Here is a 21,692-nt window from a genome sequence, read left to right as displayed (position 1 = left end):
TGTTGCAGAGGCAACGGAAAAAGCATGCGAAGTTCAGAAGAACGCGAAATCCCGAAGATGGGCTAAAATTTACAGACGCGCGAAATTTGGCACGTACTTCGATGCGAGATGCCTTTAATAGGTTCCACAACGAAACATTGTCTCGAAATTTGGTAGAAAATCCGAAGAAATTCTGATCGTATGTAAAGTACACAAGCGGCAAGACGCAGTCAATACCTTCGCTGCGCAGTGCCGATGGTACTGTTATCGACGACTGTGCCGCTAAAGCGGAGTTATTGAACGCAGTTTTCCGAAATTCCTTCACCAGGTAAGACGAATGGAATATTCCAGAATTTGAAACACGAACATCTGCTAGCATGAGTCTCTTAGAAGTAGCTACCTTAGGGGTTGCGAAGCAACTCAAGCACTCATATACAACCGCTCGCTCACCGATAGATCTGTACCTACAGATTGGAAAATTGCGCAGGTCGCACCAGTGTTCAAGAAGGGTAGTAGGAGTAATCCATTTAACTACAGACCTATATCATTGATGTCGGTTTGCAGTAGGGTTTCGGAGCATATACTGTATTCAAACATTATGAATCACCTCGAAGGGAACGATCTATTGACACGTAATCAGCATGGCTTCAGAAAACATCGCTCTTGTGCAACGCACGAAGTAATGGCCGCTATCGACAGGGGATCTCAAGTTGATTCCGTATTTCTAGATTTCCGGAAAGCTTTTGACACCGTTCCTCACAAGCGACTTCTAATCAAGCTGCGGAGCTATGGGGTATCGTCTCAGTTGTGCGACTTGATTCGTGATTTCCTGTCAGGAAGGTCGCAGTTCGTAGTAATAGACGGCAAATCATCGATTAAAACTGAAGTGATATCAGGTGTTCCCCAGGGAAGCGTCCTGGGACCTCTACTGTTCCTGATCTATATAAATGACCTGGGTGACAATCTGAGCAGTTCTCTTAGACTGTTTGCAGATGATGCTGTAATTTACCGTCTAGTAAGGTCATCCGAAGACCAGTATCAGTTGCAAAGCGATTTAGAAAAGATTGCTGTATGGTGTGTCAGGTGGCAGTTGACGCTAAATAACGAAAAGTGTGAGATGATCCACATGAGTTCCAAAATAAATCCGTTGGAACTCGATTACTCGATAAATAGTACAATTCTCAAGGCTGTCAATTCAACTAAGTACCTGGATGTTAAAATTACGAACAACTTCAGTTGGAAGGACCACATAGATAATATTGTCGGGAAGGCGAGCCAAAGGTTGCGTTTCATTGGCAGGACACTTAGAAGATGCAACAAGTCCACTAAAGAGACAGCTTACACTACACTCGTTCGTCCTCTGTTAGAATATTGCTGCGCGGTGTGGGATCCTTACCAGGTAGGATTGACGGAGGACATCGAAAGGGTGCAAAAAAGGGCAGCTCGTTTTGTATTATCACGTTATAGGGGAGAGAGTGTGGCAGATATGATACACGAGTTGGGATGGAAGTCATTACAGCATAGAAGTTTTTCGTCGCGGCGAGACCTTTTTACGAAATTTCAGTCACCAACTTTCTCTTCCGAATGTGAAAATATTTTGTTGAGCCCAACCTACATAGGTAGGAATGATCATCAAAATAAAATAAGAGAACTCAGAGCTCGAACAGAAAGGTTTAGGTGTTCGTTTTTCCCGCTCGCTGTTCGGGAGTGGAATAGTAGAGAGATAGTATGATTGTGGTTCGATGAACCCTCTGCCAAGCACTTAAATGTGAATTGCAGAGTAGTCATGTAGATGTAGATGTTAACGACCAACATCGATTTCCTCTCTCTCTCTCTCTCTCTCTCTCTCTCTCTCTCTCTTTCTCTCTCTCTCTCTCTCTCCCCTCCCCCTCCCGAACAGGCATGAAGCCCCAACGGAACCGATAGACCACCATGTCATCCTTAGCCCACAGACGTCACTGGATGTGGATATGGAGGGGTGGGCATGTGGTCACACAGTTTCCGTGACCGGAGCCGCTACTTCTCAATCAAGTAGCTCCTCAGTTTTGCCTCACAAGGGCTGAGTGCACCCCGCTTGCCAACAGCGCTCGGCAGACCGGATGGTCACCTATCCAAGTACTAGCCCAGCCCGACAGCGGTTAACCTCGGTGATCTGACGGGAACCGGTGTTATCACTGCGGCAAGGCCGTTGGCAACATCGATTTCCTACTTTCCATTACATGGTTTCTTGCAATGTTCACTGTTGTTTGTTTTCTTTTGGTACACTCATTCTCTGCCTACGTAGGTATTTGGAAAACTCTAAAAGCTGTGTTTTACAAATTGTTTCATGCTTTTAAAGGCCCAATTGATAGAGAAAAGGCACAGTAGATGGAGGATTTCTATTGAATAGAGAAGCATGATAGGCAAACGAACTATTTTCTTCTATAATTGCAAAGTATGTAGATTACATACTTTGTTTCCGTAAACATCGAAGCACAACATCCGCACCGATAAAGGTGACAGATGGCCTGAAACTTGCCATGGACAGACAAGCAGCGACTATCATTTGCTTCTTAGATTTCAGTAAAGCATTTGATACTGTAGACTTCGACATCTTACTAGCCAAACTTAGCGGTCTTAATCTCTCACCAAGTGCAGTGCAATGGTTTCACTCATACATGACGTCTCGTCAGCTACGTGTCCTGTCAGGGAATATAAAACCATAATGGCGGTAGATAGTGTCAGGCGTTCCGCAAGGCTCAGTATTAGGTCCTATACTCTTCTCTCTGTATGTCAATGATGTGTCATCGGTTCTGACCTATTGCAAATATCACATGTATGCTGACGACCTTCAGTTGTATCTAAGTGCGAAAGCAAACAATCTCAAGAAAGCTATTGAAAATTTCGATACTTACCTCGATGCACTGTCAAAATGGGCACAGGACATAGGACCAAAACTAAACCCATCTAAAACCCAAGCGGTACTTGTTGGTCACTCTAAGCTCATTAGCCCAAAACATCGGGAATCCGTACCATCTCTTATCCTAAATGGAACAAATATTAACTTATCTCCCTCAGCAAAGAGTTTGGGAGTAATAATAGATGAAAATCTAAATTGGACAGAGCACGTAAATGCAGTGTGCAAAAAAAAGCATCAGCATCCCTTCATGTCCTACAAAAATACAAAAAACTCTTCCCTTTCGATCTGAAAAAGAAATTAGTACAAACGCTTATACTCCCAATCATTGATTACAGCAATATTATCCAACAAGGCCCCTCTCAGGAAAATTCGCGACGTCTAGAACTGGTCATGAATGCCTGCGTCCGATATATCTGTGACGTTCGACTTTTAGATCACATTTCACCAGCACATGCCAAATTGTCCTGTCTGCGTGCAGACAAACGCAGAGGTTTCCATACACTCTGTCTCATCTACTGCCCTATAAATGTACAGTGTTCTCTCCTCGTCCTTAACGGTTATGTCTGAACAACATGACAGAAACACACGTTCCCATCATAATAAAATCCTCTATGTTCCACTGCACCGCTCAGTCACCTTCTCCAATTTCTTTACAGTAGCGGGAACCCTACTCTAGGATAACCTACCTCGTTATGTTAGAAAACTTAAAAACATGTCCAGCTGCAAAAACAGTTAATGACATATCTACTTAAGCAACATTAATGCCCTCCTCTGCACATGAATGCACTTCACATTATTCCCTCTTTCCGCCTCTTTAAATCTCCCTTCCCCAAAACTCGCAATACTAGTAAACATCTACTTTACACACCAAGATATTAATGTACATCTGCACATATCTTCATTGCTATTGCCAATTTTTCTCATGGTTATCATTATTATTTGATTTTTTACTGTTATTATTATTGCTTTTATCATAATCTGTATGTATAGCACCTGTTGTAAAAATACTGCCAGCATTTACTGTATTAGGTCTTAGTCACTACTCTTTATTCATATTGTCACTAGAGTAATCTAACTATTGTCATGATGTAACTCTGATGTGTGAAATACTGCATGTGTGGAACACTGGTCCAATGTAAGAGAGGCCTGATGACCCTAATCTGATCAAGTTAGATTAATAAATAAATCAATCACTTCAAGCGTTGGTCTGGCAGAAAGGTCACGATTGTGGGATACCCTGGCGTGACAAATGACAGGAGCACGAATGTTGCCGAGCGGCTGAGGGGTGTTCAGTATTTAGTGACAATGTTTTGCTGTTCTGTCACAGAGAGCATGTTTCTTGTGAAACAATATTGGATTACTGATTCCATTAAGACATGTCAGTGAATGATCACTGAACAATTTGGTGACCAGCATATGCCATCTAAATGCTGCATACAAAAGTTAGTGACCAAAATGGAGAGCAGTGGAATGGTGTTGGATCTTCAAGGCGGGGGACAGTCACCAATATTGGTAGAAGAAGTGACTGACGTGAAAGAACAATTGTTGGCCTGTCCCACAGAGTTTGACATTAATCTCAGGAATGTGTAATGTCATGGACCATATCACAGAAGTGAGAAGAAAGTCAGCATGTATCTTAGTAAGTTTACAGTTGGTCAGCAACTGAATGTCAATGACAAATACAAATGCATTACATTTTGCTGTTGGATTCAGCAATTTATTGCTCAGAGGCCAGGAATACTGAAGTACTCATGGTTCAGTGATGAGTGGTTCCACCTCTCTGGCTATGTATACTCTCAGAATACATGTTTGTGGAGTAACGAAAATTGACATACACTGGTCGAGCAATGCCTGCATTCACAAAAGATTGGCGTGTTCTGTACAGTATCAGAGACGAATCATCGGACCAATTTTTTTCGGGTACTATGCAAAGTGCCAGAATGTTTCAGGTATTTGTGAAACACTTGGATGATGAAGAACTTGCCCTTGGCTGGTACCAAAAGGATGGAGCCACAAGCCACACATCTCAAGTGACCATGGGTGATATTGAATCATTTCTCCCTGGCAGAGTGATTCAAAAGGACTGTGGTCCCCAAGGTTACCTGATTTAACTCCACCTGACTTTTTCCTCTGGGGTGGCCTAAAAGGCAAGGTCTACAGGACCAAACCACATAGACTGGAAGATTTACAAGAGAACATCATCCATGAAATCCAGGCAGTGACACTAGTAGTTCTGGCAGCAACAGTCGAGAATCTACAGTGTTGTATTCAACTGTGTTTACAAGTCAAGGGCGGTAACTTCCAGCACCTTTTGTGATTTACCTTTGCTTTCCAATGAACAAGGTATAACATTTTCATTTCATTTCCTGATTTTTAGGCAAAGCCTTTAAATGTAATTCAAGCAAATGTTTGTGGGGCCTTTTTCGAGTGGGACACCTTACACATGTTTAATTGTGATGTCAAAAGTAGTTTATATATATTCACTAAAACTGGGTAGAAAATGAATGAGAAATATGTATAAAAATTTAAAATCTGAAATAAGATTAATCAGCACTGAAAATATAAACAATGAAAATGAAATTGGAAACACCTGTAACAAACAGATCAAAGTAGATGTTCATCCTTGTCACGGCATGTTAACAGAAGTAATGTAAACTTGCTCTGGTAGTAATATTAATTAACTAAATCCCCAACCTGAGCTAATAAAAAATAGCATAAAGAATGTATGAACCCATTGTTTGCAAAATTGTGACAAATAGCAGGTAGGGAATCAATTTAAAAAATTTTAAACTGAAAATAAGGTAAATGAGATGCAGAATGTAATTATCTGTGTAACCTCACTGTCACTCGCTTCAGAGAGCACAATGGTCACTTCGTAACACTGTAAATGGTGTGGAAACGGTACCAGGTCACTGGACTCTTCACTGTCATGGGAATGCAATGGCATGTAAGTGTCAAATCACTAAGCGAGGCTAAAGCTTCCATTCAATCCCTTGTTGACCAGTCTGGTGTGGCAGTTTAAGATAGCAAAATGAAAGCTGAAGTTGAAAATTTCATGTTCAAGAAATCGTTCACAGAGGAGAACCATGCAAACCATCAGACAGATTGCCGTATGGACGACATAGAAATAAGGTTACCTGTTGTAGAGAAGCAACTTAAAGATTTCTGTCCATTCGCATGAATGGGCACAGGCAGACAGTGCTTGTTGGCAATGAGGATCACCCTGTGGCTAAACATGCCTTGGTGCACGGCCAGCACATCTTGGCACAGTGTTACACTGTCCAGGTTATCTGGATACTTCCCACCAACACCAACCTATCCGAACTCCGGAGATGGGAACTTGCCCTTCAGTATATCCTCTCTTCTCAATATCCGCCAGTACTCAACCTCCGCTAATTTCAAGTTGCCGCCGTTCATACCTCACCTGTCTTTCAACAACTTCTTTGCCTCTGTACTTCCGCCTCGACTGACATCTCTGCCCGAACTCTTTGCCTTTACAAATGTCTGCTTGTGTCTGTATATGTGCGGATGGATGTGTGTGTGTGTGTGTGTGTGTGTGTGTGTGCGCGCGAGTGTACACCTGTCCTTTTTTCCCCCTACGGTAAGTCTTTCCGCTCCCGGGATTGGAATGACTTCTTACCCTCCCCCTTAAAACCCACATCCTTTCGTCTTTCCCTCTCCTTCCCTCTTTCCTGAAGAAGCAGCCGTCGGTTGAGAAAGCTAGAAATTTTGTGTGTGTGTTTGTGTGAACTATCCTTTCCACGATATTGTCAACATGTCTATATACCACTCACAGCTATGTAACAAGGCACAAAACAGCAGTTGCAAAAACATCCTAACCAATAGGAAACGGAGACAAGTGTCATGAATTGTCAATGACATGTGGTTTCAAATTTGACATTGCTGATAGATTTGTGAGATCAGTAAAGTAACATATGATGGCCACTTTTTAAGATTTTACACAGTCCAGACAAAACATGTTTGCTACAACTTATTTTATTGCTTCTCAAAATATTTGTCGTAAAAATTTACACACATTTGGATGCACACAAACAAATGCTGGAAATAATTTTTCCTCTCTGATGTTGGCACCTCAAAAACATGGCTCTGGAACAATTTTTCAGGTGCTGTATATCACTATTCAAGCAATTTTTGTTTGACGTATAACAACAAAAAGAAGTTACCAGGGGATAAATAAATTGACGCATGCAGGAAATGACACACTAATTAGATGTTTTTCTCTGACAAATAATGAGTTGTTTTATATGCTGTATAATGGATTGTATTGATGTGATGAAGAATGACATGATCATTTCAAATTGTTTTCCCATATTTCAGAACCATGTGCAAACAAATAGTTTTCCCCTATTTCAGAACCATGTGCAAATAAATACTCAGCACCAACTGTTTCTCCATCCACAAAGGAATAGTCATGGCAAGCCCTTGTAACCAAAGAAACAAGGAACTATTTTCCTGAACGTGAAACCCTTTTGTTAGTTTATGTTCATCTTGGAACAAACAGTTGAGGGATGCTTAGTTTTCATCTTGTATAAATATCCCAGATTGGTCTCCTGTTACATTGTTGTATACAGATTTTGCATTTCCTTAAGTCAAATTTTGAGCTTTTCCTCGCACCAGTTCAAAAGAGCTTGTTCTGAGTTTTTGTCAAATTGTGCAGAATCCATTGGGACTAGACCTTTTTTGTAGCTAAATGTTCATGCAAAATGAAGTACTGCCATCCTTAATATGCCAAATGCTGCTTCTACTCATGGTTACCACATGCCGATCTTCACTCATACTGTGCACAGCAACAATGTTTTCGAACAATAAAAGATTTTTTCTGACCTTCACAAAATTTGTCACTGACCAAAGCATAATCACTACGAAATTCACAAACAAATTGTAAACAATCTTTTCTGCAGGTGATCAAGTATCAAGAGTGAAACAAATGAATTAGAAGAACTGATGTTGAGTTAGTCTTTTACAAAAATCATCAAACAAAATATTGGTGTGAAATTTCATTTCTTTTTTCAAAATAACCTTTCTTTAAATGCTCATTGTAAATAAAATACTCGATCAATTCGTGTAATGCCATTACTTTAACTTCTAATGCAGTTGTAATGTCACATCACAATAGTACCATCTAAAAGCTGTCTAAGATATGGTGACTGTCATAAATGTTTATTATTTAAGAATGTTGTGAGGAGCCTGTATCCTCCCATGTGAATATATTTGTCATTCTTTGTAACATTAAATCATAAATTTGTAGATCTGCTTCATCACAAAGTGTATATTGCATTAATGTAGCTACAACTGGTTTAGGAGAAGCCAGAATTCCAGAGTAATCGTTGTCTGCTGACGATGCTTGTGGCAGTGTGTGACTGTTGTTCTGCTGTTACAGTCTGCAGTCGAGTCGAGTCAAGTCGGATCATGTCAAGACAATCTTAATCTTGGTGTCGGGATTGCTCAGGTGTACCTGGCTGATTTGTTTTCGATATGATTCACAGTATGTTTTGTTTGTTTTATGGTTTCATTGTAAAATGAACATTGTTGTATGGCAGCAAACAAAATATTGATAAAATGAATGTGTGTAAAAAATTTTGAGATGAGTAACATTTTCAGTAATAAATCATATAGTTCATGAACCTCAATTCTTCGATTAATCTTGGACAGGAAATATGATATAGACTGTAACTTTGATTATAAATATATATTTGAACAACAACAGCTACTCAAACTGAGAATGATGAGGTCAGTGTTGCTACAGATCTCATTAATGAATTGTAACTCATTAGCAGAATTCAAAGTGTAGATGCAGTGGAAAATAAAAATTCAGATTTGGACAAACACATGAGTCAGTGATAGACAACAATCACATTGATGCAATAGGAAAGGAGGATGTGTTAACGCCTTTTTTAAAAAAAAAAATTGGATAGAAAACTAGATAACAGTGGGAGTTGAACAAAAGACTTGACAACACTAACAAAAAAAATTCCTGATCATGGGCAAAATTTGAACCATAAATCTATGAGCATAGCCAAAAACTTAAAATAAATCTTGGGCAAAATTTTGGATCAAAGGTATTAGATATTCACAATGACTTGCAGGAATAGTTCACATGATTTGAAAAACATCATCATAGGGCCAAAGAACTTCAAATATTCTGACTGCATTCAGGGCACAGTAAGCAACACAACAAAGAGAAAGAAGAACTAGTGCTTGAAGGTCAGCTCAATTAATACTAAAGCAACAAGAAATTCAGCAAACTACTGAATAGAGTGTAGCAATTTATGATACCACTGTTGACATGCATAGGTCATTGGGACAAAAGTAAAGCAGCCACCAAGTTGATTTTTGATGTATGAAAAAGTTGTTCTGATTTTGAAATTAGCTTTAATGAACTGCATAAATTTGTCAAAATCAAATGCAACTGCAATGCTTATGTGCTTAAAGTTCAACATGAGAGGTTCTTGATTTAATGATGCAAGGAAGCTACAATTAGAACTGTTATTTCAATGTAATGAACTATGATTTTGCTATCAGTGGATAGTTTAAACTTTTACATTCATGAAATCCGAATCGAACAGAAAGGATGAGCAGTTGTGCACAACAAATGTATGTTTGGGACTACGTAGAGGGAAAGTTCAGCATGTAAAATGTTACGACATCTACAGAATTTGAAACAACATTTAAGTAAATATTTGTCCAAGGATTGGCAGAACAGTATACATAATTTATTAAGCCATGACAAGAACTGCAATAGGAACTTACTAGAGGTAGGAAGAAAAATTTAAGGTGGAATAATAGATCGAAAAACAGTGCATGTAGAAAAAAATGGAAGAGACTTGGACGCTGATTTCCTGAAGAAGAAGAAGAAGAAGAAGAAGAAGAAATTACATGGTTACATTTGCGTGATAACAACTAGTCGTGACTTTCAAAAATTTTGTTTGTTTTTTCAAGAATGAATGTGTATTTAACATTGTTGCACTGTTTTAAACTGTGTGTGTGTGTGTGTGTGTGTGTGTGTGTGTGTGTGTGTGTGTCTTAATATGCAGTGATACTGCAGCCTGTTCTCTCTGTATGTTCACGAGGTCCCAGCATGCAAAGATACATCACTGTGACATCATGAGTGCAGACAACTGATTCATGGAAGCAGTACTATGTCACTACCCGTAAGACCAACAGCTGACAAACTTCGCACTGAACAGGACTAGTGTATGGTGCATGAACCTGCAATGTACCAGACTCCACAGTGTGAATTGTCTCAACATGGCAGACAGCATGAGAGCAGTCTTTTTATCAACAATGTCATGTATAACATACCAAAGATGTGACTCTCCATTTTGTTTGACGTATTTACAGTGTCTGTCGGATTCTTTTGAAGCAGAGTGCCCACAAGTGCAATGAATTGTAGTGCAATACAACTTGTGTAAATCTGGATACTTCAAATTTTAATGTATTTATGTAATTAAGTCTGTGAACTGCATGCCACAAACATAGCTCTGCCCCCTTCTACTTTCTTCCCCCCCCCCCTTTTGAGTCTATTAATTATTAATATTTGTATTTCTAAATTAGAACCTTAATACATCTTGCATATACATTTTATTAAGTTTCTTTTTACACAAAAATTTAGTATTTATTTATCATGATAAAACAAATGAGACATGACTGTCCTTGATATAAAGTTTGTTAATCCTAAGTCAGCTTGCATAAAGAAAGATGGACAAAATAAAGTAAGATGTGCTGATTTATATTCTTCTGTAAAAACTCATTTAATTGTGAGTAGTTAATAATTCATTAGTTAATATATACATTTTATTATTTTGTTAGGTTCAAATTAATGATGATGTAAATAAAACAGAAAGAAACTTCCACATGGGAAAAATATATTAAAAACAAAGATTCCAAGACTTACCAAGCGGGAAAGCGCCGGCAGACAGGCACATGAACAAAACACACAAACACACACACAGAATTACGAGCTTTCGCAACTGGCAGTTGCTTCGTCAGGAAGGAAGGAAGGAGAGGGAAAAATGAAAGGATGTGGGTTTTAAGGGAGAGGGTAAGGAGTCATTCCAATCCCGGGAGCGGAAAGACTTCCCTTAGGGGAAAAAAAGGACAGGTGTACACTCGCGCACACACACACACACACACACACACACACACACACATATCCATCTGCATGTGCAGATGGATATGTGTGTGTGTGTGTGTGTGTGTGCGAGTGTACACCTGTCCTTTTTTTCCCCTAAGGGAAGTCTTTCCGCTCCCGGGATTGGAATGACTCCTTACCCTCTCCCTTAAAACCCACATCCTTTCATTTTTCCCTCTCCTTCCTTCCTTCCTTCCTGACGAAGCAACTGCCAGTTGCGAAAGCTCGTAATTCTGTGTGTGTGTTTGTGTGTTTTGTTCATGTGCCTGTCTGCCGGCGCTTTCCCGCTTGGTAAGTCTTGGAATCTTTGTTTTTATTATTTTGTTAATTATCTTTCATAAAAATCAAAGTATACATTTGTTTATTGTGCAGTTACAGTTAGAGAATTGTTACCTTCATGTTAAGTACAGCTGTTCTTTTTCATGCACAGTGGCTGCAAATAGCTGTGTTTTTGTCTTTTTGTGGCAACATTTTCAAAAACATTGTATGAGAATTTTTTTTCAGTAATGTTATACATACCTATGATTTAGAAATATATTTTCATGTGGTGATAGCTGTTAAGTGTAAACAGTTCCAATCCTTGTAAATTTAACATTGTCTATTCTGTCTTTCCTATACACTGGGGCCCTTCTTGGTTGATTAATTTTACACTGAAAGTTTATGTCACCATAAATTTCAATGCAAAATTTATTTTTTTATATCCATGGATATATGGGCATGAGCACTTAGCTATGCAGTCAGTCAGCAGTTTCTGACCAAGTCAAGTTGGGCTGAGACAATGTATATGTCGGCATTGCTCGGATACACCTGGTAATTTGCTTCTGATATGATTATTCATGCCACGTTTTGTTTGTTTTAGGTTTCAGTGTGCAATGATCAGTGATGTATGGTGGCAAGTGGAATCCTGCTATACCGAGTGTATATAAAAGTGTTTGAGATGAATTGTGTTTTCAGCAATAAACTGTACAGTTGGTGGTCTACAAAATAAAGGAAGAAAGGTTGAGGTTAAATACTCGCCAATTGAACAGAAGCATCCATTTTATGATAAACATATTTCAATAAAATTGTATTACAAGACGGATAAAGTAACAAGAATTGAAAAAACATTTTTCTCTGTACAAACAAAGTCAATTGTACTGTACAACTCAAACAGCACATCACACCAGTCTTTGCCTTCTTCACAACACCCACTGCGAATAAAGGTAAAACACAACTGCAGTTGCCAGAGGAGCTATGGCAGCTATAAAAATATATCCTCTTGCATCCTGAAACACAAGTTAGTATCTATTAGACACATATTTACATGTCAATTTAACACCTATGTACTGACACTATACAAATGGCAGGAGCCTAGATCCACATTGTCAATGAATGAAAAATTACTGTCAAGTTATCACCAATAACGATGCTACTAATAAAACAAGTTAGTACCATGATTCAAGCAAAGCTAGGTTAATTGTGCACTAATAAGACCTTACATGGATTATGGATGCATTTGTTATGGTTTTGCAACACAAAATAGACTAGAGAAACTAGATAACTGTCAGTATAAGGCTATCAGAGTTTGTATTGAAGCATTCAGATCGACTCCACCTAATGCTTTCCTGGTGGAATTACATGAAATGCCATTAGAACTATGCAGGAAACACATCACCATCAAATTATTCTTGAAATGTTTTCACTTCTTAAATGAAACTTTATCAACAAAGATTGGAGATCTCACAACAAAGTGCAATGCAGGCAGGTATTGGATTAAGATGAAGTTACCACACTTAGCAGACTTTTTTCTTCGATGGAGATTAATATTTGAATGCAGCAATGAAGTTTTGGCTGAGCTACACAATAAAATTTGTTGTTTAGATCATTATACTTTGGCAGGTAAACTACTGTATGTGACACATGGTATTCCCACCAATGGTTGAAATCTTATCAACATAAGCAAAACCCAATTCATTTTCACACACAAATCAACAGGAATAAAAATAAACTCAGATTGTTTCTGTTTTTGACATACAACATATTAAATAGATTCACTACAATTGCAAATTTTGTTGTGACATAGGTATACTGATCAATGGCCTGGTGTGAACCATATCTGATACATAAATGAAAATTGGTGGACATGTTACAAACAGACAGCAAATGATTCAGGTATTAATTTTGATATGGTAAGGAAAGTTCTAATAATTTAGGAGAAAATAAAACCATTCACTGGATAGTAGAAGCATGGAGTCATTGACGGTTGCACTTGAGGCGTTGTGTAGGAAGAGGGAGAAAGGGGTAGCAGGTGGGAAATCACAGGAGAATGGTACACGAATGCAGAAGGAAGAGACAGTGGGCACACAGCACCAAAGCCAGTTAGTTCATGCAGTGTGCTGATGACAATGACGTGGAGGGGTGAGCTGGGAGGGGGGGACGACAGGACGTAGGAAGGAGAGACTGTTAGATAGTGGATGTACATGCACAGAATCCCTCAAACCAATCTACATCTACATGATTACTCTGCAATTATCAATTAAGTGCCTGGCAGTGTGTTCATCGAACCACCTTCAAGCTCTTCCACTCTCAAACAGTGTGCGAGGAAACAAGCACTTTAATCTTTCTGTGTGACCTCTGATTACTCTTATTTTATCACGATGATCAATTCACCTTGTGTGGGTGGGCATCAAATGAATATTTTCGCAATCAGATGAGAAAGTTGGTGACTGAAATGTCACAAGCAGATCCCGCTGCCTTTGTTTTAATGATTCCCACCCTAATTCATCTACAAGTTCAACTGCAGCCCTGGCACTTTGTGTTCAGCTCACTGTGTGTGTGTGTGTGTGTGTGTGTGTGTGGAAAGGGGAGGGGGGGGGGAGGTTTGCATGCATGCCCTCTAATTCTAGCTCATTAAAGGATTCATATGAAAGATTGCTAAGTCTTTTTAGCATTCCCACCTGCAGACATAACAATGGATGGAGACAAACAATCTGGCGTGAGTAGTGCAGTGGGATAGTGCAAAATCCTGCCATGGAGGGTGCTTGTAATGTGTAGTATGGGCACACCTGCTTCGTGGATGTGTTTACCTGCAGGCAGCAGCAGGCCAGGCACGCCAGTTCTTACTCATCTTTCAATACCGTGGACCTTGCCTTGTGCATCTTTCCGTATGTTTTTGTAGAGTACTTAGCTATTAGCCATTGGCACCAGTTGGATCTTGAGTCAGTCCCACGCCCATCTCTGCTTTCCCATAGACTGACTTGCACAGCAAATTCATTTTCCTCTCAAGGGTTCTGTTCTCCGGTTATTATCGAGCCACCATTGGCCTGTGAAGTATCAGCATTGACTGTGTAGTGTAGTGGTTTTCTCACACCTGTGCAGATACCAAAGTGGTGATGAAGGATGTGGATGTTATTATGCACATGATGCTCTTTTTACTGCTTTCCATTTTCCTACTGTTAACTTGGGTCACCAAAGACCCGGCATTTCTGCAATGCGGGCAGGAACAGTTGCATCTACAAAAGGAGCAGCAGCAGCTGCTGCTGATGCAACAACAGCATAAGCAGATGCAAGCACTGATAAACCAGAACGTGGACCTGCTTCACACCCTTGCCACCCACCGTGCAGTTTCTTCCACCATCTCTGAAATTGTTTGTCAGTTTCAGTGAATTGAAAAAAAGGTGGGAGAATTACCTGCAACAGTTCTTACTGCACATCATCAATCCATTTGATAAGGTGGCCTTGTTGTTGTCCCTCACCATGAATTTATATCAAGTTGTGTGAAATTTGAAGCTCTTCACTGAGCCCGGGCTTCTGGTGGTGGTGCTGGCAGTTGTATACAGATTGGATAGCCAAAATGCAAGGCCTCTCACGCAACTGTAGTTTTTAGTGTCCCAAATGTGCTACTTCTTATGCTGACTCGCTGATGTGGGCTGACTACTGGTTAGCTCTCGATCTCAAGCTTCTGAGTAGTGCATTGCCCTTGACTGACCCTTCTTTAGCTGATGTTGTCCAAACTACTGAATGGTGTGAGATTATGGCGGTGCCTAGCCATACCTTTTTTGGCATCACAATTAGGTGTGCACAGTAAAAAGCCTGTGTGACCTGCAGGATATACCAAGCAACCTTGCCTCTGAACAGGTTGCTGTGTGTTGGCAATTCGAGTGCAGCCCGTCCTCACCCGTGCCGAGCTTCCCACATCTATAAAACCAGTAGTTGGTTTTCCAACACCTCTTGGAGACTGGCCTTTGTTGTAAACTGGGGAAGTGCAGTTATTTTCTCCTCAAAGATTGTAATTTTTTTTTCTTTTTTTTTTTTTTGGGACAAGTGCTTAGTAAAGATGGTCTCATTCCTACAGACAACTTCATCAAGACCATTGTCAAACTACCAGTGTCCAAAAACATGAAGGAGCTCCACTCTTTTTGGGTAAGATTTTGTGTTATGCTCAATTCATTCCCAGACTATGCACATCTGCCAGGCTCTTAACCTGCTTCACTGGAATGGCATTAAGTTTGTCAGGTCTGCAGATTGACAACAGGCTTTTCAGTCTCTCAAGCAGTAGTAGTGCTCAGCTCCCAGTCTGGATTCCTTTACAATGGGTAAATGTGATGCATTCCAGTATGGCATTCGTGCTGTCAAATCTCAACAGAACCCAGATGGCACCAAACAGCCCATTGCTTGTGCCTCAAAGACACTTTCCACTGCACAACATAATTATTATAATTATTCACAAGCAGAAAAGGAGGCACTAGCTATTATTTTCGGAGTTTAAAAGTTTCACATTTTCCTGTACGGGGCAATGTTCCTCCTCACCACTGACCACAAGCCACTGGTGTCTTTATTAGGCTCTCATTCCATGCGGCCCACCAAATGCAGAGGAGGGCCCTCATTCTCAGTAACTGTTGCAATGACATTTATTACCACTCCACTGCACAGGATAGCAATGCTGATTCACTATTGCAGCTACCAGTGGACCCAAGTGGAGTCTGAGCAGCACAGGACTCTCATGTTCACGTTGGATGACATCTAACAGCAAACCTTAGCAGATTTTCCACTGATGGCACATGAAGTCACAACCAACATGGCCACATATCTGCTTTTCAAGAAAATCGTTTCAGTTATCCTGATTGGTCAGCCGTAGCACGTCTCTTCAGGTGCATATGTTTTTTTGCCTACGTGATCGGCTCAGCATTGTCCAGGGTTCCGCATGCTTGACACATAGGAGAAATGCTGCTGAGAGAACATTCCCAGTCTCGGTTGTGTCCTCGCATCCTCTAGTTGCTGCATGCGTTGCACTGAAGTATGTCTCAAATGAAGGCATTGGCATGAAGTCATATCTACTTGCCAGAGACCGATTGTGACATGAGACATCTCACGCGGCTTGCGGGATCTGTGCATGAACCTGACTGCACCACCATGTGAGTTTTCTCCATGGCCAGTCTTGGAGTACCCTTGGGGCAGGGTGCACATTGATTCTGCCAAACCATTTTTGGGCAGCTTATGGTTGTTGATGCTCGATGTGTAGTCCAATTTCCCATAGGTAGCAAGCTGTCCTCCATGTACTTGGCTGCCACTGTTCCTGTGTTGTCAGTTGTTTTTGCCATTGAGGGATCCCTCAGAATCCTAGTGTCCAATAGTGGTAGGCAATCTAAGTCATGGTAATTTGAGGACTTGTGTGTCTGCAATAGTATCCAGCATCTGGTTACCACCCTGTTTCACTCGCTCTAATGCACGTATGCCCCTTTCTAAGACAAAGCTATGTCAAGTTTTCTGGCTAAATACTGTTTGCTTCTTGTCAATGGGTGCAGTCTTGTGTAACTTTTGCACAAGTGCCAGTTGTAGGGTATCCTAGATTTGCTACACCCAGAGATGCATGCCACAGACCACCATAGACCCAGGACTGCCATTTGGGCCTGGTCCTTCGGCCAGCAGCAGGAGTGGCTGCCAGGTGGTGTTGTGCACCACAAAGGTTGGCAGTTGTTTGTGGTTATGTCGTCAGATAGGGAGCAGCTGACCTGCCATGCAATTTAGCTGTGCCCATGCCCTATTGGGCTACCACTATACTTTGGTAAGTCAGATGGTAAGGTTGTTCACAACACTGTTATGAATAAGGGCTCACACCTGCAGCAGTGTGCTTACTCATTGTCACACCCTCCATGCACTCCACTGTCCTCCTGTCACCTGCAGCCAGAACTCCCGGTAAGGTTCCCACCTGTGCCTGCCGATGTGGAGCCCATGGATCCGCTCCACCCTCCTCCATCCTCCTCCTCCTCCTACTCCTACTCACCTCCTCCCAACCCTCACCAATGGAGGTGATCTCACTGCCACTGCTGCTGGTGGACCCCTCTGGGTCCTTCAGGCAGAGCCAGTGTCATCATGTTGCATGCTTTTGTGTTCTCCAGGGGCCTCTCTGCGCTGGAGGTCATGGCCCAAGTCTGCTTATTTTTGATCCTACATGGCCTTTTCAGGGAGGAAAGATTTAGTATCCCTGTCAGTGGACATCATGAAGGAGGTAGATGTGATCTAGTGTGGGTAGTGCAGAAAGCTGCAATGGTGGACAGGGTGCACAGGACACAGTATGGGCAAACACACTGGTGGAGGTGTTTACCTGCGGCAGTAGGCTGGGCAGGCTAGTGCTTAGCAGGCATTCAACTACTGTGGAACTTGCCTTGCACTTCACGTTGTGTGTTGCTGCTGAGTGCTTAGCCATTATCCATCATCACCAGTTGCATGCTGAGCATTCTCAAACTCGTTAGAAAACTTAAAAAGGAAAATGAATACGTTAAAATTAGATGTAATGGGAAGTAGTGAAGGTCAGTGGCAGGAGGAACAAGACCTCTGGTCAGAGGAATACAGGATTATAAATACAAAATCAAAGAGGGGAAATATAGGAGTTGGTTTAATAACATAAAAAAGAAAGAAATAGGAGCACAAATAAGCTACTATGATCAGCATAGTAAACACTTTATTGTAGCCAAGATAAACACGAAGCCCATGTCTACCACCGTAGTACAAGTTTATGAGCCAACTAACTCTGCGGATGATGAAAGAATTGAAGAAATGTATGATGTGACAAAAGAAACTATTCAGATAGTTAATGAAGACCAAAATTTAGTAGTCAGAAGGGACTGGAATTCGGTAGCAGGAAAAAGAAGAGAAGGAAAAGTAGCAGGTGAATATGGACCAGGAGTAAGGAATGAAACAGGAAGCCGCCTGGTAGAATTTTGTGCAGGGCATAACCTAATCATAGATTACACTTGGTTTAAGAATCATGAAAGAAGTTTGTATATGTGGAAGAGGCCTGGAGACACTGAAAGGTTTCACATAGATTATGTAATGGTGAAACAGAGATTTACAAACTGGGGAATGATTGACAAGAACAGGGGAAAGAAATACAGTAGAAAAAGAATGGGTAGCTTTGAGAGATGAAATAGGGAAGGTAGCAGAGGATCAAGTAAGTAAAAAGATGAGAGCTATTAGAAATCCTTGGGTAACAGAAGAGATATTGAATTAAATTGATGAAAGGAGAATATATAAAAATGCAGTAAAGGAAGCAGGGGAAAAGGAATAGAAACGTCTCAAAAATGAGATCAACAGGAGGTGCAAATGGCTAAGCAAGGATGGCTAGAGAACAAATGTAAGTGTGTAGAGACATATGCCACTAGGGGTAAAACAGATACTGCCCACAGGAAAATTAAAGAGACCTTTGGAGAAAAGAGCACAAACTGTATGAATACCAAGAGCTCAGACAGAAAACCAATCCTAAAAAAAGAAGGGAAAGCAGAAAGGTGGAAGGAGTATATAGAGGGTCTATACAAGGGCGATGTACTTCAGGACAATATATGGAAATGGAAGAGGAGGTAGATGAAGATGAAATGGGTGAAATGATACTCCACAAAGAGTTTGACAGAGCACTGAAAGACATAAGTCGAAACAAGGCCCCGGGAGTAGACAACATTCCATTAGAACTACTGACAGCCTTGGGAGAGACAGGCGAAATTCCCTCAGACTTCAAGAAGAATATAATAATTCCAATCCCAAAGAAAGCAGGTGCTGACAGATGTGAAAATTACCGAACTATCAGTTTAATAAGTCACAGCTGCAAAATACTAACGCGAATTCTTTACAGACGAATGGAAAAACTAGTAGAAGCCGATCTCAGGGAAGATCAGTTTGGATTCGGTAGAAATGTTGGAATACATGAGGCAATACTGACCCTACGACTTATCTTAGAAGAAAGATTAAGGAAAGGCAAACCTACGTTTCTAGCAATTGTAGACTTAGAGAAAGCTTTTGGCAATATTGACTGGACTACCATCTTTCAAATTCTGAAGGTAGCAGGGTTAAAATACAAGGAGCGAAAAGCTATTTACAATTTGTACAGAAACCAGATGGCAGTTATAAGAGTTGAAGGACATGAAAGGGAACCAGTGGTTGGGAAGGGAGTAAGACAGGGTTGTAGCCTCTCCCCGATGTTGTTCAATCTTTTATACTGAGCAAGCAGTAAAGGAAACAAAAGAAAAATTCGGAGTAGGTATTAAAATCCATGGGGAAGAAATAAAAACTTTGAGATTCGCCGATGACATTGTAATTCTGTCAGAGACAGCAAAGGACTTAGAAGCAATTGAACGGAATGGATAGTGTCTTGAAAGGAGGATATAAGATGAACATCAACAAAAGCAAAACAAGGATAATGGAATGTAGTCGAATTAAATCGGGTGATGCTGAGGGAATTAGATTAGGAAATGAGACACTTAAAGTAGTAAAGGAGTTTTGCTATTTGGGGAGCAAATTAACTGATGATGGTCGATGTGGAGAGGATATAAAATGTAGACTGGCAATGGCAAGGAAAGCATTTCTGAAGAAGAGAAATTTGTTAACATCGAGTATAGGTTTAAGTGTCAGGAAGTCGTTTCTGAAAGTATTCGTATGGAGTGTAGCCATGTATGGAAGTGAAACATGGACGATAAATAGTTTGGACAAGAAGAGAATGGAAGCTTTCGAAATGTGGTGCTACAGAAGAATGCTGAAGATTAGATGGGTAGATCACATAACTAATGAGGAAGTATTGAATAGGATTGGGGAGAAGAGAAGTTTGTGACACAACTTGACTAGAAGAAGGGATCGGTTGGTAGGACATGTTCTGAGGCATCAAGGGATCACCAGTTTAGTATTGGAGGGCAGTGTGGAGGGTAAAAATCGTAGAGGGAGACCAAGAGATGAATACACTAAACAGATTCAGAAGGATGTAGGTTGCAGTAGTTACTCGGAGATGAAGAAGCTTGCACAGTATAGAGTAGCATGGAGAGCTGCATCAAACCAGTCTCAGGAATGAAAATGAAAACAACAACAACAACTAATTAAACTGTGTGTATAAGGTCTCCTGGTGTACAAATCTATAATAAAGTGACACGGAATGTGATTACAATAATCACAAATTTAGTCTGGCCTGATTTCTTGTTTCTCTTTCTCTGTGTGTTGATCTACAGATGCAAGTAACAAGATTACTTACACAGTTTGACAGGCAAATTGGATATGCTATTAAGAGAGTTGATAATGAAAGCATTAGCAATAAAATTATTTTGAACAGTGGTAGCAGATGAATTTTTTTTGTCCAATACCTTGTCTGTTATTTTTTTGCAATTAAACTGTAGAACAGTGCTAAGGATTAATAATTTTGTTGAGACACATAATTAATATTGTAAAAAGTTCTAGGTCAATCATACTGATAACTACAAAAAAAGTAAAAGCCGATCACATACGCATCATGAACTGCAGTCATCTGACGATTGACTTATGTGACACGTGGAAAAGTCTGTACTAAGATCAGCAATTTCTTCTCCAGTTGTGTCCTCACATTCTACTGAGTTTAAATCTTTGGTTTTCTCCAGGAACTTTGCAGTTACCTGCCACTTCATTGTGTCCTTGGCTGCTTCAGTTTCCTTCACTGAGAGTACTCTTCTTTCTGACTAATACAGAAAATAATACTCAGTAAGTGCGAGATATAAATATTGATTTAAGAAAATAGTAATGGTGCACCATAGATTAATTGTTTACCATTTGGTGACAGGTTTGGTGCTTATTTTTTGTTACAAATGGTGAAATTATAACAAATTAGAAACATCAAGGACAATTACTTACTTGAGGCAGACAGATTCGTCAATGATAACTTGGGCGTAAAGATGGTGATTATTGAACAGTTCGTTAATGATACTGCTTTTATAGGAATGTGTGGTGTCTGTTCGTGCTTTTGACCTGAAGTCTAATTAAGTAAATTAAATAACAATACTAGTAACATGAGTTACTTTGCTACTAACATTGAGTGAACTTTGGTAGCACATCCGACAGCTTACACTCCAATGTCTTCCCATTCATCTTTGTCTATCCTTGTCCTCACTACAGGTGACTCCCTATCATCCTGGGGTCGGCATGACCTGACTTTCATTTTAACTTTCCCCATTCTACACCTCTGTCTTTGCTGAAGTAGGGATAAATAGTTCCAAAAGCTAGGATAATGACACCACTGTTACTTTCATGTATGTGTCTATTGGCAGTGGTTAACATTTTCCCTCCTGGAGTTAAGTCCTGGCCAGCAATTTGTCTCGCATAAATATTATTATTAGAAATATTCCATTGTATTATTTGAAATTGTCAAACAATGAAATTTATTTGTTAAGGTATTTGAAT

At 40.2% G+C, this 21,692-nt stretch overlaps 1 protein-coding gene and 1 pseudogene across 1 annotated transcript in view; both read right to left on the bottom strand.

Moving 5' to 3' along the window:
- Positions 1 to 2,054: 2,054 nt before the first annotated feature.
- On the bottom strand, positions 2,055 to 2,172 carry LOC126268336 (5S ribosomal RNA; annotated as a pseudogene).
- A 9,878-nt stretch (positions 2,173 to 12,050) lies between these two features.
- Positions 12,051 to 21,692, bottom strand: part of LOC126268209 (3'-5' exoribonuclease 1-like) — a 92,953-nt gene continuing 83,311 nt past the window's right edge. The window contains exon 6 of the mRNA XM_049973838.1: positions 12,051 to 12,295. Coding sequence (XP_049829795.1) covers positions 12,209 to 12,295 — 87 coding nt within the window. The 3' untranslated portion in view covers positions 12,051 to 12,208. The remainder of the gene's footprint in view (positions 12,296 to 21,692) is intronic.

The sequence above is a fragment of the Schistocerca gregaria genome, chromosome 4, assembly GCF_023897955.1.
Source record: "Schistocerca gregaria isolate iqSchGreg1 chromosome 4, iqSchGreg1.2, whole genome shotgun sequence".
Classification (NCBI taxonomy): Eukaryota; Metazoa; Arthropoda; class Insecta; order Orthoptera; family Acrididae; genus Schistocerca; species Schistocerca gregaria.
Note: the sequence above shows the minus strand (reverse complement) of the source record. Positions and strands in the feature narration are given on the sequence as shown.